Raw genomic sequence first — 19,931 nt, 5'->3', positions numbered from 1 at the left:
CATCACTACTCTGGACGGCTCTGACTTAGAATATGTGGACAACTACAAATACTTAGGTGTCTGGTTTGACTGTAAACTCTCATTCTAGACTTACATCAAACATCTCCAATCCAAAGTTAAATCTAGAATTGGCTTCCTATTTTGCAACAAAGCATCCTTCACTCATGCTGCCAAACATACCTTTGTAAAACTGACCATCCTACCAATCCTCGACTTCGGCGATGTCATTTACAAAATAGCCTCCAATACCTTACTCAATAAATTGGATGCAGTCTATCACAGTGCCATCTGTTTTGTCACCAAAGCCCCATACACTACCCACCACTGTGACCTGTGTGCTCTCGTTGGCTGGCCCTGGCTTCATATTCATCGCCAAATCCACTGGCTCCAGGTCATCTATAAGTCTTTGCTAGGTAAAGCCCCGCCTTATCTCAGCTCACTGGTCACCATAGCATCACTCGCTCCAGCAGGTACATTTCACTGGTCACCCCCAAAGCCAATTCCTCCTTTGGCCTCCTTTCCTTCCAGTTCTCTGCTGCCAATGACTGGAATGAATTGCAAAAATCACTGAAGCTGGAGTCTCATATCTCCCTCTAACTTTAAGCACCAGCTGTCGGAGCAGCTCACAGATCATTGCACCTGTACAAAGCCCATCTGTAAATATCCCATCCAACTACCTCATCCCATATTGTTATAAAAAATGTTTTGCTCCTTTGCACCCCCCTATCTCTAATTACACGTTCATCTTCTGCACATCTATCACACCAGTGTTTAATTGCTAAATTGTAATTACTTCACCACCATGCCCTATTTATTGCCTTACCTCCCTAATCTTACCTCATTTGCACACACTTTATATAGATTTTTTTTCTATTGTGTTATTGACTCTACATTTGTTTATTCCATGTGTAACTCTGTGTTGTTTATGTCACACTGCTTTGCTTTATCTTGGCCAGGTCGCAGTTGCAAATGAGAACTTATTCTCAACTGGCCTACCTGGTTAAATAAAGGTGATTTTTAAATATTTTTTTGCAATCAATTCATACACCACAAATTTGGAGAAAAAAAGGTCCATTTATCCCATATTTCAGTCAGACAATCCTACCCGTCTTTTGCAGTCACGTTGCGTTTATGAAAACATACACTATATATACAGATGTGTGTGGACAGCCCTTCAAATTAGTGGATTTGGCTGTTTCATTGCTGACAGGTGTATAAAATTGAGCACACAGCCATGCAATCTCCATAGACAAACCATTGCCACCTTTCCAACAAGTCAGTTCGTAAAATGTCTGCACTGCTAAGAGCGGTCTCCCTGTCAACTGTAAGTGCTGTTAATGTGAAGTGGAAACATCAACGGCTCAGCCGCGAAGTGGTAGGCCACATAAGCTCACAGAATGCTGAAGCACGTAGTGCGTAAAAATGGTCTTTCTTCAGTTGCAACACTAACTACCGAGTTCCAAATTGCCTTGAAGCAACGTCAGCACAAGAACTGTTTGTCGGAAGCTTAATGAAATTGATTTCCATGGCCAAGCTGCCGCACACAAGCCTAAGATCACCAGGCGCAATGCCAAGCATTGGCTGGAGTGGTGTAAAGCTCGCCGCCATTGGACTCTGGAGCAGTAGAAAAGCGTTCTCTGGAGTGATGAATCAACCTTCACTTTCTTGCAGTTCGAATGATGAATCTGGGTTTGACGGATTCCAGGGGAACGCTACCTGCCTGAATGTCTAGTGCCAACAGTAACGTTTGGTGGAGGAGGAAACCCTTTCCTGTTTCAGCATGACAATGCCCCTGTGCACAAAGCGAGGTCCATACAGAAATGGTTTGTCGAGATCGGTGTGGATGAACTTGACTGGACTGCATAGAGCCTTGACTTCAACCCTATCGAACACCTTTGGGATAAATTGGAACAACGACTTTGTGCCAGGCCTAATCGCCCAACATCAGTGCCCGACCTCACTAATGTTTTTGTAGCTGAATGGAAGCAAGTCCCTGCAGCAATGTTACAACATGTAGTGGAAAGCCTTTCCAGAAGAGTGGCGGCTGTTATAGCAGCAAAGGGGGGACCAACTCCATATTAATGCCCATGATCTTGTAATGAGCTGTTCGTCAACCAATCATATTTCTCTAATCCTTTCGGGCTAAATTCCAGCTAAACTTGGAGAAGACAGGCTTAATTAACTACTATATTAAAAAAAACATGCTTCTAAAGATATACAGTAATTTCGTCAAACTTGCGAAGCTCTCGTGCTCATTAGTTGCTCTTTCAACATATTTGCTTCTACTTCATTCAATCCTGTTAAGTCTAAGTAGATTTTTAAAAATCAACCAGCCACTCAGATTTTTTTACCAGCTAAAATACTTTTTCATAGTTAAGTACAAAAAAAAACAGATGAGCATGCTTTCGTAAACAAGACATGTATTAGTAAGAAGTAATGTGGTGTAATGCTTAATTTCATTTTTTTGTGACCGGAGTCTTTTAATAATCAAAATATCAATATTCAGATGCCCCTTTATGGCCGGGAGGTTACCTTCTTAACGTTGCCACTGGAGTCTGTTTGTGTGAGATTTGGAATCGGACTAGGATGTCTGTTCGCTATCAATTGATGCAGTCGACTCTAACGTTTGAAAAACAACTGAAATTGTGAACAAAATCTAAAAAGCCCCCAAAAAATCACGAGGACAAAGTCTCACTTAGTAGACTGTCAAGTAAACTAGACCAACTTTTATGCATGTGCCAGTGCCTCAATGATTATCACCACTCATTGCGCACATCTCCTAGTTTATGCTCGAAGATGAGAAAGGATTTGTATTTCTTTGTGCAATTAGCAGCTATGAAACAAAAGGGCAGGAATACTTAAACAGCTACCGCAGCATTGTTCTAACTCGCACGTGCTCATACTTTTGACCATTTTTCTTTGCGAATGTAATGCTCTCAATGTAGAGCCCTGCAAATTGACCACCCACCAACGTGGCTGGTGAAATAGACATTCTTACCCGCCAATAACTAAACCTACCCACATTTGCAGGTTTTCATTTTATGCCTTGGTATAACGTTACTGTTACACCAAAAACACCACCACATTTCTTATACGATTTTCGAAAAATTATGTAATGTGGCCAAAACTCAACAGTGCGGACCACTAGGCAGAATATGCTTTGATTGAAACAAAATAGAGGGAGGCTATATACTTTAACACCATCTACTACACTGACCCGCAATGTCCCGCAAAATCATCTTGTTGTCACGCTTTTGGGTATTTTAAATGTGGTCACCCTAGTGGTGAGACTCCACACAGCTCATTACATAATAAACAACATTCTCACTCACACATTTTTCAAAAATGGCCGGGTACTGGATCGTCGTTAGTGAAATCCATTGACGGTAAATGGACAAGAGGTCAGTCGTGTGTTAAATTAAATTCACAGTTTATGATTACTATGAAATTTAATGAAGTTCTTCTGGTCCTTAATCACTTGCTATGGTTAAGTCTATTGGTCTTGTCCTGTATGCAGAAAAGTTACCAGCACAGCTCCCAGGGTCCACGTTGAAGCTGAGTTTAGCCTTTGAAAAACAACTTAGAACTGTGAAAAACAGGGCAACATTTAAACGTTGTTGTCCCCCATGAATGATGTAGCGCCCCCCTTGGGCCAATCAGTGTAATTTTGTAAATGGTGTATCTCTATGGCAAGACCCAACTTTCGTCAAAATCGGGCCAGTGGTGTCTGAGATTGCAATGGTCAGCTAGACTTATATCCCTGAGCATGTGTGCCATATTTCATCTCACTGAATAAAACAGATCAAGAGATATAAGCATGTGCCTGTTATAACACCACCGTGTTGTCGATATGAATGTTTTTTGCATATGTTGAGTCTTGACAGTGTTTGCAACTTGTGTACCAAATGTTGTTATAGTACTAATATCCTTGAGTGATTTACGTGCCAGACCACACTCATGATGTTTTAGGAACTAGCCTGGCAAGGATTACATTGAGACCTTTGTCCATAGATGCCACATATCAAGTTTCGTGCAGATTGATCATTCGGTGCCATAGGAGTAGTGTTTTTAAGTGTGTTTTTTTTACAACTTTTTCAATTCCATCACCTTATGGGACCCTGAGGAACACATGTTCCTTGTGAGGAGAGGGACCTATGTACTGAATTTCATGACTTTAGGTCAAACAGCGTTTCTGGCGTGACCTTTCAGATTTAGCATTTTCAATCGCTTGTTATAGCACCACTATCTGACCAATCAGAGTAATTTTGTAAAATGCCAGATCTCTGTGGCAAGACTCTCCAAAGTTGAGTCAAAATTGGGCTAGTGCTGTCTCAGATATCGCGTGTGACGAATGAACGTACTAACGGACATAGACGGATCCACAGTCCCCACCCTGATTTTCATCTTGGGGACAAACCGCTTCTCTCTTAATGTTTACCCACAAGAGCATATCATAAATTGTCTAAAACCTGCTTTTAAAAGTCAAGTAATTAAAAGCAATTCCCAGGGGTGAATCTCAGTTGATTAACAATTTGCAGTGACCTGCTTGCATCTCCTAATGGGTTAGAATAGCTCTTAATGGGTTAAAAAGTCTCCTAAAAATACATACCTGGTGAGTTAATCAGACTCAAGGGTAAAGAATGTTTATACAGAGCTCTTACCCTGACTCCTTAACCACGGTAGTATATATCCACTACTCTCCGGTTTTACTTTTCCCCATGCTGGAGACGTTTTATGCATACAGGCTCACATACCTTTCTTTGTGTAACTATAAAAGTAGTCAAGTAATAAAAGCAATTCCCAGGAGTAAATCTCAGTTGATAAGCAAGATAGTGTTTTCCACTAGCACCGGCTGTCGGCTATACAGCCGATTACGGACTCATTTTCAGCTGGCTACTTTTTCCACTTAAATTAAAAGGCAACTTTTCAATTCTCTTCAGACAAAAAGTCATGCTATTTTTATTTGAGCAAAATGAATGACCGTTCATTCAAGCACCAGCACGCTCCCGCAAGTTCCAAATACCTGAGCATGATGCCTTCACATAGCACATGCAAGCTGTCTTGCGCAAAAAGCGCCCCATAAATCTACTCACTGAGCTTATTTATTTTAGGCAAAGTGATTTACAGAAGTAAACCTTCAATAGTGAACATACTAGCAATATGATGGCTACTGTGGATAGTCTGCAAAAATAAAGCTACAAAAAGATGCCTAGCATTAGTCTTGGCTAGCCTACTGTAGCCATGTAGATATCTATCTGGAATGTTTGTCTTAGAGGCAGTGTTCTATTTTCAAAACTTCTCAAAATGACATGCTTTTGAAGCAAAAATGTATGCAATTAATACAAGGCGATTCTAAAGAATAGAGTAGACTTGTATTGCTAAATTATTACATAGCATCTTAATACATATCATAATAACCAAATATAGCCTATTAATAGCTGAATATAGAGCGAAAGCATGCTATAGGTCCTGCATGACCCCAATGCATTTAAGAACTATACCATGTCTGGGCCAGTGAAAGTGATGTTCGGGCATGTAACGTAGTTATATGTCCAAGGTATCGCATTGGTGCAAGTTAACCAAAGATCTCATTTGTATTTCCGATATGCAGTCCATCAGGATTTGCCAGACTGGTGTTTTTAAGTGAATAACTCGGCAGTAGCCTACCGAATCGCATCGGTAAGACGTTCATTTGGCTTCCTAATTTGCATACTGGTATCCTTTTTAGCAATTATCTGCAGATAAATTGTTGAAAAAAATTGAAGATGGTGAATCCTCCTCACTGCAGGAACAATAGGTAGGCTAGTCGAGAGTGGTTCAAAATATGATAAAAGGAAATGGATTGAATGGTTCTAATGATACTTATCTGGGATTTTCAAAGAATATTGGTTTTACCTGTATTGCAGATAGCTGAGAAAATGCCTCTTAAAAGCCTGTGGAAGTCAGCAGACTCTTACAGGATTATTTAAATGCCCAGTGCAGTCAAATACATTTTCCCTGTGTTTTATATCATATTGTACAAGAGCTGATTTTAAAATAACTGTAAAAGTGTGAAAAAATGTGATCAGTGTTATTTCGTGATAGTTGCTGGACTACAATCTAGCATCAGAATGAGCAGAGGCCACCAAAATAGAGCTTGTTTGGCAAAAATGGTGGGTCGGGGGGCCTATTTCTTTAACACACACACACACGCTATGGCTAGGGTGATAACCGACAATTATCGACCCCGCAGGCATTTTTTTGGGGGGGGGGGGGATGCTTGTGGAAACTTGAACTATTCTCTGTTGTTCCATCCAGACTATAGGAAGAATTCTGCCTCTGGAGACCATCTGTCTGCAGTCAGTGTCCTTTGTCACCGGAGCTGATGTCAGCTGGTCCAGGGAGGTTATCAGGGATGCTTCTATCAGTTGTGTGAGTCTCACGGTCAAAGGGTCAAGTACAGCACACTAATGATGTCAGGAGAATGACTACGGTAGCTTACTATAATTTGTGTCTGTATTGCAGTCTGTTTTAGGGTTGATTTAAGGATATCAGTCTCCTACGCATTCACTTTAAACGTTTTGATTTAGTTGAAGAAAAAGAAACTGAGGAATCAAGAAATCAGCCTGGCTCTGGCCAATCATAGTGCACTATATGGGGCGGCAGGGTAGCCTAGTGGTTAGAGTCCAACCGAAAGGTTGCAAGTTCAAATCCCCGAGCTGACAAGGCACAAATCTGTCGTTCTGCCCCTGAACGGGCAGTTAACCCACTAGGCCGTCATTGAAAATAAGAATTTGTTCTTAACTGACTTGCCTAGTTAAATAAAGGTAAAATAAAAAAATATAGGGAATAATGCCATTTCAGTCTCACACTTCTCTGGCCCGTTCTGTTGTTTTTCTCTCAGATCCCCATGAACTGCTGGGCCATTTTCTACCCTCGGCGCTGTGCTGAGCAGGCCGAGGAGCTAGTGTCCTGCTTTGGGAAGGTGGCCGGACCTATGGGCCTGAGGCTGGATCGGCCCATCCGCGTGGAGCTGAAGGACGACCGCACCGAGACCTACGTCAAGAGCATCCACTCCCAGCTCACTAGTGAGGTAGGACATGACACTACTGCCTCTGAGAACCTTAGAACAGTCATTTTTTGTGATCAATTGTTGTTATTGAGTCACAGAAGCTGTATAGGCCATGAAGAGAAATACAGTAAAAATGTTCTGAATATCTTCCCAACCTCTCTTACAGCCCAAACCTTTGAGCCTACTTCAAACATTTGACTAATAAAAATGTGGAAGTTAGTTTGTTTCTCGAATGCATCTCAACTTTGTGGTTATTTCTATGATGATGTTTGAGTTATTCACATCAGTAATACATAAACGCTGGTGGTAGGGAGATTTGTCCTTTCATTCTAAAGCGCTTTGATGTGGAAAAGCACTATATAAATCCTATTAATTATGAATCTATTATGAGCTTTCTCTTTTTACCTTGGCCCATTTTTCAGCCCAATGTGCAGTTGGTAGTGTGCATTATGACAGGCAACAGAGACGACCTCTACAGTGCCATCAAGAAGCTGTGCTGCGTCCAGAGTCCCGTGCCCTCTCAGGTTAATTCTGCCACACCTCCAAACAATTCACTATTGATCTTCATTTAGCCAGGATTGTCCACTCTGCAACAAACACACAACATACAGTAAACGTACAAAAAATAACATGGCTAGGTGCCAGCACTGTTTTTCTTAACCTACACCTCGGCAGTGGTAGAAAAAGTTGTCAAAGTTGAAAAAAAGTAAAGATACCTTAATTGGAAATGACTCAAGTAAAACTCACCCAGTAAAATACTACGTAAGTAAAAGTAATTATTTGGTTTTAAATATACTTAAGTATCATAAGTAAATGTAATTGCTAAAATATGCTTAAATATCAAAAGTAACGCATAAATAATTTCAAGTTCCTTATATTAAACAAACCAGACGGCAATATATATACACTGCTCAAAGAAATAAAGGGAACACTTAAACAACACAATGTAACTCCAAGTCAATCACACTTCTGTGAAATCAAACTGTCCACTTAGGAAGCAACACTGACAATAAATTTCACATGCTGTTGTGCAAATGGAATAGACAACAGGTGGAAATTATAGGCAATTAGCAAGACACTCCCAATAAAGGAGTAGTTCTGCAGGTGGCAACCACAGACCACTTCTCAGTTCCTATGCTTCCTGGCTGATGTTTTGGTCACTTTTGAATGCTGGTGGTGCTTTCACTCTAGTGGTAGCATGAGATGGAGTCTACAACCCACACAAGTGGCTCAGGTAGTGCAGCTCATCCAGGATGGCACATCAATGCGAGCTGTGGCAAGAGGGTTTGCTGTGTCTGTCAGCGTAGTGTCCAGAGCATGGAGGCGCTACCAGGAGACAGGCCAGTACATCAGGAGACGTGGCGGAGGACGTAGGAGGGCAACATAACCGATTCCTCCGCCTTTGTGCAAGCTGGAGCACTGCCAGAGCCCTGCAAAATGACCTCCAGCAGGCCACAAATGTGCATGTGTCTGCTCAAACGGTCAGAAACAGACTCCATGAGGGTGGTATGAAGGCCCGACGTCCACAGGTGGGGGTTGTGCTTACAGCCCAACACTGTGCAGGACGTTGGCATTTCCCAGAGAACACCAAGATTGGCAAATTCGCCACTGGCGCTCTGTGCTCTTCACAGATGAAAGCAGGTTCACACTGAGCACGTGACAGAGTCTGGAGACGCCGTGGAGAACGTTCTGCTGCCTGCAACATTCTCCAGCATGACCAGTTTGGCGGTGGGTCAGTCATGGTGTGGGGTGGCATTTCTTTGGGGGGCCGCACAGCCCTCCATGTGCTCGCCAGAGGTAGCCTGACTGCCATTAGGTCCCGAGATGAGATCCTCAGACCCCTTGTAAGACCATATGCTGGTGCGGTTGGCCCTGGGTTCCTCCTAATGCAAGACAATGCTAGACCTCATGTGACTGGAGTGTGTCAGCAGTTCCTGCAAGAGGAAGGCATTGATGCTATGGACTGGCCCGCCCGTTCCCCAGACCTGAATCCAATTGAGCACTGGGACATCATGTCTCGTTCCATCCACCAATGCCACGTTGCACCGCAGACTGTCCAGGATTTGGCGGATGCTTTAGTCCAGGTCTGGGAGGAGATTCCCTCAGGAGACCGCGACCTCATCAGGAGCATGCCCAGGCGTTGTAGGGAGGTCATACAGGCACGTGGAGGCCACACACACTACTGAGCCCCATTTTGACTTGTTTTAAGGACATTACATCAAAGTTTGATCAGCCTGTAGTCTGGTTTTCCACTTTAATTTTGAGTGTGACTCCAAATCCAGACCTCCATGGGTTGATAAATTTGATTTCCATTGATAATTTTTGTGATTTTGTTGTCAGCACATTCAACTATGTAAAGAAAAAAGTATTTAATAAGAATATTTCATTCATTCAGATCTAGGATGTGTTATTTTAGTGTTCCCTTTAATTTTTTGAGCAGTGTATATATATTTTTTAATTTACGGATAGCCAGTGGCACACTCCCAACACTCAGGCATAATTTACAGACGACGCATGTGTGTTTGCTGAGTCCGCCAAATCACATGCAGTATGGATGACCAGGGTTGTTCTCTTAATAAGTGAGTTAATTATCCTGTCCTGCTTAAGCATCAAAATCTAATGAGTACTTCTGGGTGTCAGGGGAAAGTGTATAGAGTATATAGTACATTATTTTCTTTAAGTGTGAAGTAAAAGCAAAAGTTATATAAATGTAAAGTCGAGAGACTCATAAAAACTGCTTAGGTAGGGCTACTTTACACCACTAACTCAGGTCCTATAAGATCTGTGAATACTAAAGGTGTAAGGTTCAGGGAAAGAGGCAAGGAACCAAAAGGTTTATCAACTGCCTAAAGCAAAGGTTAATCTAAAATGAAAAATGTAAATTTCTTTGGCTTTGTAGGCCATTAACGTCCGGACCATCTCCCAACCCCAAAAGCTGAGGAGCGTAGCCCAGAAAATCCTGCTGCAGATGAACTGCAAACTGGGAGGAGAGCTGTGGACCGTGAACGTCCCTCTGGTTAGTGATATATTTTTCACTAGTGGTAAGGTTTTGGCTGATGTTGACTATGTTTGGGTGTAGGGATGCTATGTGTCCACTAGATGGAGACATGCAAGTCAGAATTAAAGCTTTGCATAAGATAAAGCGAGACACAATCAGGAATTCAGAACAAGTCACAAATACCTTATTTTATAGTGTAATGTACAAAATTAACACCAATTTACCCATAAAGAAAGTGACACACAAATGCCAAGGGGATAATATAAAACAAGTAGAGTTTATAATGCAAAATTACTTTTTCAGTAAGCAGTCTTGAAGAGGTAAGAGGTTTTATTTTTGTCAAGTCAGCTGTTTAAAAAATGTACTTGCAACTCACGGTTCTGGTAAAGGCAGGGCCCCTCATTTTACTCTTTTGGAGGGGGTACCGGAGGAGAGATGTGACCAGGATTGTGTGTTGCCATCGACAGCTACCGGTTGTAGGACCCTATAAAATTCTTGTTGCGGAAAACGTGGATGGAATCCAGACATTAAAACGGAAGTCAAAATATTCCAAATGTATTGAACTTAAGTAGGAAATAAACTAAATGTAATTTTTATCAAAAAACATGAATAATATGCACCAGTGATTTGTATTTTCTTTCAACTTTCTGAAGAGGCAACGGCACAGGAATGCCCTGGCTCTGACTGCACAGGAATGCCCCTATGTGCGTTTGTTTACCACTTTGTGTTGCTGTTAGCGATGATGCTAACTGAATGACAACCGTCTTCTGGTAGATCGAAAGGCTTTCCCTAAACCTTCTCAATTAAATGTTAACTACGAATTAGCCTATGCCCACCTGGCAGAAGGATATCATGATTATTTGCATCGATCCATTGGCCATTTGTTTAGCAAATTCTGCAATCACATGAGTGCTACAGAAACATCAGTAACAATGCTAACCAAACAATGGTCTCTGGCTGATGTGCAGTTGATTTTAAAGGGTAACTACACCCCAAAATCTACATTTCTCAACCTTAACCTCAAAAGTGGTCTCTTGAGGTGGTTTAAGCGTTGTTGTGGACTTAGAACATCAAATTTGGTTGTTTTTCTATTAAACAGAAGGGGGGTTGTCAATAAGTGATTGAATTCAAATGGATTTATCCAGCTGTTAGAATTCCTGTTTTAGTTTAGTATTTTTAGCGCCTGTCTTTGCTTTACGTTTTAACAGAAACATCTGATGGTGATTGGAGTGGATGTCCATCACGACACCAGCAAGAAGAACAGATCAGTCATGGGCTTCGTCGCCAGCCTGAATAGGTAAACATGCCCCCTAAAAGACACACCGCACAGTAACATATCAGTGAATGCAATTAACTTACTTGATGGCTTTTCTGAGTAATTATGTTGTATTCCAAATGGCACCCTATTCCCTATGTCAGGGATGGGCAAATTTAATGGGAGTGGGGGCAACAAAAAATCTGAACTGATGAGGGGCCACAGTGGCTTGTGGGTCTGTGTACCCACACATGCAGTCAGAGCCAGACCTAGCCTTTTGGGGTTTAGATGGCTACCCTATATAGTGTACTACTTTTTACCAGGCCCCAAAGGGTGCACTATATAGAGTGTTATTTGGGATTTAACCTATGACATTTCCTCCTATTCCTCACTCAGCCTGCTGACTAGGTGGTACTCCAGAGTGACCTTCCAGATGCCCAACGAGGAGATCATCAACGGGTTCAGAGTGTGTCTGCTGGCTGCACTGCAGAAATACTATGAGGTGACTGTTTTAAAATAGGCCTACTATGCGTTGAGGCCTTATATTTATTTTTAGCACAGTGTACTAAAGGCCTTTCAGCCCAGCCTGGGAATTTTTTATATATATACACTACCGGTCAAAGGTTTTAAACACCTACTCATTCAAAGGTTTTTCTTTATCTTTACTATTTTCTACGTTGTAGAATAATAGTGAAGACATAAAAACTATGAAATAACACATAATGGAATCATGTAGTAACCAAAAATGTGTTAAACAAATCAAAATATATTTTATATTTGCGATTCTTCAAATAGACACTCTTTGCCTTGATGACAGCTTTGCACACTCTTGGCATTCTCTCAACCAGCTTCATTTGGAATGCTTTTCCAACAGTCTTGAATGAGTTCCCAAATATGCTAAGCACTTGTTGGCTGCTTTTCCTTCACTCTGCGGTCCGACTCATCCCAAACCATCTCAATATGGTTGAGGTCAGGGTGATTGTGGAGGCCAGGTCATCTGATGCAGCACTCCATCACTCTCCTTCTTGGTCAAATAGCCCTTACACAGCCTGGAGGTTTGTTGGGTCATTGTCCTGTTGAAAAACAAATGATAGTCCCACTAAGCCCAAACTAAATGGGATGGTGTAACGCTTCAGAATGCTGTGGTAGCCATGCTGGTTAATTGTGCCTTGAATTCTAAATAAATCACAGATGATGTCATCAGCAAAGCACCATAACACCACCTCCTCCCATGCTTTACGGTGGGAAATACACATGCGGAGATCATGCGTTCACCCACACCGTGTCTCACAAAGACACGTGGTTGGAACCAAAAATATCCCATTTGGACTCCAGACCAAACGACAAATGTACACCTGTCTAATGTCCATTGCTCGTGTTTCTTGGGTCAAGCAAGTGTCTTCTTATTGGTGTCCTTTAGTAGTGGTTTCTTTGCAGCAATTCGATCATGAAGGCCTGATTCACACAGTCTCCTCTGAACAGTTGATGTTGATGTGTATGTTACTTGAAGCATTTATTTGGGCTGGAATTTCTGAGGCTGGTAACTCTAATGAACTTATCCTCTGCAGCAGCGGTAACTCTGGGTCTTCCTTTCCTGTGGCGGTCCTCATGAGAGTCAGTTTCATCATAGCGCTTGATGGTTTTTGTGACTGCACTTCAAGAAACGTTCAAAGTTTTAGAAATGTTCTGTGTTGACTGACCTTAATGTCTTAAAGTAATGATGGACTGTCATTTCTCTTTGCTTATTTGAGCTGTTCTTGCCATAATATGGACTTGGTATTTTACCAAATAGGGTTATCTTTTGTATACCCCCCTACCTTGTCACAAAACAACTGATTGGTTCAAACGCAAAGAAGGAAAGAAATTCCACAAATTAACTTTTAACCTCTCTAGAATAGGGGGCAGCATTTGGAATTTTGGATGAAAAGCATGCCCAAATTAAACGGCCTGCTACTCGGGCCCGGAAGATATGATATGCATATAACAGGTAGATTTGGATAGAAAACACTCTAAAGTTTCCAAAACTGTTAGAATAGTGTCTGTGAGTATAACATAACTAATTTAGCAGGCTAAAACCTGAGAAAAATCCATTCAGGAAGTAGTTTTTTTTTTGGTTTTGTAGTTTTCTATTCAATGCCATTACAGTATCCATTGACTTAGGACTCCATTTGCAGTTTCTATGCCTTCCACTAGATGTCAATAGTCTTTAGAAATTGTTTCAGGCTTGTATTCTTATAAATGAGGGAGTAAGACCAGCCTGAACGAGAGGACCCTAACATTACGTTTTTTCAGGCGCATGTGCATTTCTTGTTTACCTTTTTATATTGACGACGTTATTGTCCGGTTGAATTATTATAGATCATTTAGGTTAAAAAACAACCTGAGGGTTGAATATTAACATAGTTTGACATGTTTCTATGAACTTTACGGCTACAATTTGGATTTTTTTGTCTGATTGTTTTGACTGAGTTTGAGTCACTGACTAAGTTTGTGGATTACTGAAGAAAAAGCTCTAACAAAACGGAAGTTTTTGGATATAAAGAGACTTCATCGAACAAAAGGAACATTTATTGAGTAAATGAATGTCTTCTGATTAACACCATATGAAGATCATCAAAGGTAAGGGATACATTTTATCTCTATTTCTGAGTTTTGTAAAGCTTCTGCTTGGCTGGTTACTGTTTGTAATAATTTGTCATCCGGGCTATGTTCTGGGCTAGGTATGTTTTTGCCGAAAAGCATTTTATAAATATGACACTGTGGTTAGTTTAACAAGAAGTTCATCTTTAAACCTATGTAAAATATGTTTGTATTTTATAATGAGCATTTCTGTAATTCAATTTGGTGCTCTGCAACCTCACTGGATGTTGGCCAGATGGGACGCTAGCGTCCCACATACCCTAGAGAGGTTAAGAAGGCACACCTGTTATTTGAAATGCATTCCAGGTGACTACCTCGTGAAGTTGGTTGAGAGAATGCCAAGAGTGTGCAAAGCTGTCAAGGCAAAGAGTGGGTAATTTGAAGAATATCAAATCCAAAATATATTTTGATTTGTTTAACACTTTTTTTGGTTACTGCATGATTCCATATGTGTTATTTCATAGTTTTGATGTATTCACTGTCATTCTACAATGTATAAAATAGTCAAAATAAAGGGAACCCCTTGAATGATTAGGTTTTCTAAAACTTTTGACCGTGTGTGTTCTCAAATCTAGTTACAGTAAAATAGAGTTTTTACTGGCAGTGGGCATGGGTCTTTTCAATAAATAATGGTTCAGTCGTTTTGCTCTATCTATGGACGCGACCCAGTCGTTCATTATAAATGTTCCGTTGTTATATTGGCTGTCAACGTTCTTATCCATTGCTTGCTAGCTAGCCAACTACAGCTAACTTAGTCACATCAAAAAGTGCAGCCAGAATAACAGCAAAGTACCTGCATTTCGGTAAGCTGTTTTTTAGTGACATTATTTTTTAGATACATCCATAACAATGAAAAATGTGCTCATTTGTCAGGACACTGTTGTTTAGAGGAGCTAGCCACAACACAGCTAACACACTTAACTTCAAACTGAAGCTGGAAAGACAGCAAACTACCTGCACTTCGTTCCGTTTTACCTTTTTTCAATTTACATTACTTATATCCGTAAAAATGATGCCAGCTGATTCATGATTTCGACTGGTCTGTCTCATCCCAACTCCTGACACGTTCATTACTATGGGACAGCTGGAGATCGAATTTGAATATTGAAACAATGTTGCAAATGTCGAAGAGACAGACTGCAAGGTTTATACAAATCTCTGCTGTTAAACTAAATGTTAGTTTGAGATGTCTAGATGTTTTTTTTTATAGTGGAGATCAAGTTTATAAATTGCCTGGCTGGTCTGATGAGACAATGGATTGCGCAGTCAGATGGAACAGAGTAAATATGATTTTTACGTCATAGATTTAGCCGGTGGTAACTTATAGAATAGACACCTGGAATGCCGTTTTTAACCAATCAAGATTAGACCCACCTGTTGTATAATGTTATACAATTATATAATTGTACATATAGGGCCTATTATAAACTGGGTGGTTTGCGCCCTGAATGCTGATTGGATGACAGCTGTCGTATACCAGACCGTATACCACAGGTATGACAAAACATGTATTTTTCTTGCTCTAATTGCGTTGGTAACCAGTTTATAATAGCAATAAGGCACCTCAGGGATTTGTGGCATATGGCCAATATACCAGGGATTTTACCAGGGATTTGTGGCATACGGCACAACCCAAGGGGGTCACCAACCCAGACAGGAAGATAACGTCATTGACTCAACCACTCAAGTGACGCACCCCTCCTAGGGACAGCATGGAAGCGCACCAGTAAGCCAGAACCACCCCTCTCCCTAAAGAGTGTAAAAAAGTAGGCCATTACCACTTTAAGAATGAATTATTTACTTGCCAATGCATTAATAATAAAACTATTATTATATTCTGAAATAAGTGAGAATGTGGCCTGACTAAATAGGTTGGATGCATGGGGATTTTTCTGTCGCATATGTGGCCGATACAGGCACACATAATAAAGCCATGAATAGCGGTAGCAATTTTGAATCTCGCCATCGCTTTTTTTATGAGAAAGTGACCAAAAACCTTTCTTAATGGAAGGATTTGTATGGAAAGCCAAGTTGAAACCAACATTGGATGTTGTCTTCCTCATAATAACAGCACAGGTTTTAGCGCAACGCCATTCAATTGAAGCGGTGGGAAACAAACCAAGGTGGGCACGTCTCTCACAAAAACAGATAAAAAAAAAAAAAATTGCTGATAATTATAAGGGAACAGGAGAACTTATACATTTGTCTACAATAATTACAATAACTTTTCAAGCATCAAATTGAAGGTAGGCCTATTCCAGTACTTGAATTTCTGAGCTCCAAATTCAGGTTCAATTCGGCTACTTCAAGCCCCTTGCATTGTTTAAAATTGCTGGTGTAACATGGAAAACAAAATGCATTTGTCATTTTATTTCATTACCAGATCATGTTGTGAATAATCCCACTAGGCTATGTAATTTGTCATTATATCCAGAATAATTAATCAGAATAGCGTTGGGTGTTGCGCAATAGTCTTTCCTAGACAATTGCGTGCGGTAGGCTGTGTCCAGAAACAAATGAAAACATTTACATGTTACCTTGATGCTTTCTGTTAAATCTAGGATATTAGATTGAACGTGGATCCAGGCACAACTGTCTTCACCGGTGTAACGAATGAGACACATCAGGACATTTTTCCAGCACTTGGACTGTTGCATCAGATGTGTGTCCATTTTCACTGCGTAACTAATCATCTGGACACCAAATGCGCATCCAACAAGTATTATGCATAATTGAAGAACCACTTTAATGACAGTATCGATTTTAGGTTTTAAGTATCAAGCAAGTTAAGGCGACTCTTTGATTTAGGGGCATTCGATTTTGCAATCGCATTTATTATTTTGGATTTGTTGAAACTATTTTCATTCGTAACGTAAGACACAAAATTTTACTGCATTTCCCGGATCTCTTTACAAAAAAACTGTCCTTACAGCTAGATCCAGAATTCTTACAAGTTCAATGTCTAATTTAACTGATTGGGCATGCTTTTCATCTGGATGTGAAAATACCGCCCCCAATCCCAGAGAGGTTAACTGATTTAATGCTTAATATATGATATAAAGACAACTTTGCCCTCCGTAAATGCAAGGACAGAAGAGTAATGTTTTATGTCATACAATTTTGGACAAATCCTTCAAGACATCAACCATGATAAAGGATTAAACCGGTTTTAAATCAACTCGTGAATCTTATGATCCCCATAATATCTTAATGTAATGACATTAAAAATGTTTGCTAATTATTATCAATGACTAATCAACATCTACTATATAGTTAGTTGTCCAGTGCAGGAAATCCTCACTGGTATCCTAGTTTTATAGAAAGACCCATATGCTAGTGAAAAACATGCCGTGATTTATGTTTTTCCATAGGTGAACCATAACTTCCCGGAGAAAATTGTGGTATATCGGGACGGAGTGTCTGACGGCCAGCTGAAGACAGTGGAGCTGTATGAGATCCCTCAGCTGCTCAAGTGTTTTGAGACGTTCCCTAACTATGAGCCCAAGCTCGCCTTCATCGTGGTACAGAAACGTGTCAGCACCAACCTGTACTCCTGCTCCGGAGACCGCTTTGGAACGCCTCCGCCAGGAACTGTCCTGGACCACACAGTCACCAACAGGGAATGGTTAGTCCTGGCTCTGTCTTTAAGGGATACTTCAGGATTTTGGCAATGTGGCCCTTCATCTACTTCCCCAGAATCAGATGAACTCGTGGATACCATTTTTATGTTAGAGGTTTCGTGAGCCAATGCTAACTATCATTAGCGCAATGACTAGCATATACCCATAGACTTCCAGTCATTGCACTTAAGCTAGTTGGCATTGTGTCTTGAAACTACCTCAAACTTCATTCATTCTGGACACAGAGTTATAAAAATGGTATCCATGAGTTTATCTGACTCTGGGGAAATAAACAAAATCCTGAAGTATCACTTTAATGGAGCACAATGCTGGTTCTCTTCCCCTTTCTCCTCCTCTGACCCTATCCATGGGGGGGGGAATGAACAAGTGCATACTTCAGTGGAGAAGTGGACAGAATTAGGCTTAAGTCATCAGTTTTGTAACGCTTCATCATTTATCAAATTATTTCTATTTCTCTCCCCAGGGTTGACTTCTACCTAATGGCGCATCATGTTCGACAGGGCTGTGGCCTGCCTACACACTACATCTCAGTCTACAACACAGCAAACCTCTCCCCAGACCACTTGCAAAGGTAATGTTAGATGTACAGTGAATTATGCCACCATAAATCTCTAGTTGGCAGTAAGGGCCAAATAGTATCTGCCAGTTTACATAACTCAGTTATTGTTGACTTTATACGTTGGTGGGTGGAGTGGATGCGTCACATGAAAGCCTGTCATTCTTGCAGCATTAACGTATAACCTTGTTATAACACAATCTAACTCTTGGTCTCACTCTAGGCTGACCTTCAAAATGTGCCACATGTACTGGAATTGGCCCGGGACTATCCGAGTGCCTGCGCCGTGCAAGTATGCCCACAAACTGGCCTTCCTGTCGGGCCAGTACCTCCACTCAGAGCCAGCTATCCAGCTGGCAGACAAGCTGTACTTCCTCTAATGTGTGCCTCCTTAGCCTCAGCCCCTCTTAGAAGGAGCATACCAGTCTGCACAACAATTAACATGTCGCAACAGAGAAAGCCGTGAAGAAGAAGAAAAATGGAAGGAGGAAAATAAATGAGAAAGGGGGGAGGCTTTCACATTGACTTTAGGATCAGATAAAAGCATTTTTTATTTTTTGTTTAGCAGCCAGTGTTCTAATGGTGTCTGACATAGACCCCCCCCACCCCCAGGCACTGTTGTCGTAGAAACTGTGTCCTATTGCAGGTGGTATGTTGGAATTTAGAAACAATGCTCTGTTTTTAAATTGAATCTATTTTTGCTACATGAAGTAATCCAACTAGGTATACACTGCCATTATAGAGCATCATTGTCAATGAGAGAAGACCATGATACTCTTTAAGATGGTGGCGTATAGATTGTTGGACTACTTCATGTAGCTAATTTAATAATGAAGGATTTCCTAAATTCCAATGTTCCCCCTGTAACTAGCTATGGGAGTTCAGAAAACACTGACTTGAGAATGAAGAAAGTATTGACTAAAGGTTGAGTCAAAGATCCTGATTACTGCTACACATCAGCTTGTGCATGCCCTCAGACACAAGCTTTCGCTCTGCCGCTGAGGTTCGATTTTACATGGCTAACAGTTTGAGAGTTAAGAAATATAGCTGCTTTCAGTGCTTTGAGGAATGGGAACAAATGTTTATAAAACAAAAAAGGGCCAGTTTTCCACGGTTTGCATGACCCACAGAGACCAGAGGAGATTTTATTTTTGTGAAGTGATAGTGTGAAATTCAAGTCTGTTGTAATTTAATACAACCATAGTGGGTTTTATTTGTGTTGTCCTCTGTTTTGTTGCTCCAGATACATTGCTGTTGCAAATAAAACTGGTGTGTGTATGGGAAGTTTTCTTAAGTTTTTAGTCTTGCCTTTTTTTCTAGCTTTTTTGTGGGGCCATTCCCCAATTGTGCTGCATGTCCAAGTGATCAGAAAGCTGTCAATGAAATTGACTTAGTCTAGTAGACGTGCTGTCCCTTCTCTGTAGTTGTATATGTAACTAGGCACAGACCAGAACAATCAACAAAGTTATTTGCCATAATGCCGAAAGGTTATTGCTTCGAAAGCAAAAACGTGGAAGTCTTTCACTTTGACAGATATTACTGACTGATAGATAAATACTGGACACATGATTAAGTCACAGGAACTGTAAGGGCTGTTTTTGTTATTTTAATGCCCCCAACACTCTGGGGGGGGGGGGTGGATGTATGGATGGATGGATGGAAATGGCCATGTGATGGAAAATCTGATAGGAATGGAAGATCTGGTGTGACTGAATGATGGCTGAGGGACCAGGCTTGATGTTGCCACAGGGAAAGTGTCTGCCTTGGACCTCTGGTATCTAGTGCGATGG

The 19,931-nt window shown here is 40.9% G+C and overlaps 1 protein-coding gene across 5 annotated transcripts in view; it reads left to right on the top strand.

Annotated features, from left to right (window-relative positions):
- Window positions 1-19,430, top strand: part of LOC109881639 (piwi-like RNA-mediated gene silencing 2) — a 34,076-nt gene extending 14,646 nt beyond the window's left edge. For 3 of the 5 annotated variants that reach the window (XM_020473761.2, XM_020473758.2, XM_020473753.2), the window contains exons 15-23: window positions 6,298-6,411; window positions 6,884-7,072; window positions 7,474-7,575; window positions 9,951-10,067; window positions 11,258-11,346; window positions 11,701-11,806; window positions 17,316-17,569; window positions 18,049-18,156; window positions 18,365-19,430. In XM_020473761.2, the coding sequence (XP_020329350.1) occupies window positions 6,298-6,411; window positions 6,884-7,072; window positions 7,474-7,575; window positions 9,951-10,067; window positions 11,258-11,346; window positions 11,701-11,806; window positions 17,316-17,569; window positions 18,049-18,156; window positions 18,365-18,521 (1,236 nt within the window). In that variant the 3' untranslated portion in view covers window positions 18,522-19,430. The remainder of the gene's footprint in view (window positions 1-6,297; window positions 6,412-6,883; window positions 7,073-7,473; window positions 7,576-9,950; window positions 10,068-11,257; window positions 11,347-11,700; window positions 11,807-17,315; window positions 17,570-18,048; window positions 18,157-18,364) is intronic. The other 2 variants (XM_031804969.1, XM_031804966.1) reach the window with 2 other exon arrangements.
- The last annotated feature ends 501 nt before the right edge of the window (window positions 19,431-19,931 follow it).

This window comes from Oncorhynchus kisutch, linkage group LG3, assembly GCF_002021735.2.
Source record: "Oncorhynchus kisutch isolate 150728-3 linkage group LG3, Okis_V2, whole genome shotgun sequence".
Taxonomy (NCBI): domain Eukaryota; kingdom Metazoa; phylum Chordata; class Actinopteri; order Salmoniformes; family Salmonidae; genus Oncorhynchus; species Oncorhynchus kisutch.
Note: the sequence above shows the minus strand (reverse complement) of the source record. Positions and strands in the feature narration are given on the sequence as shown.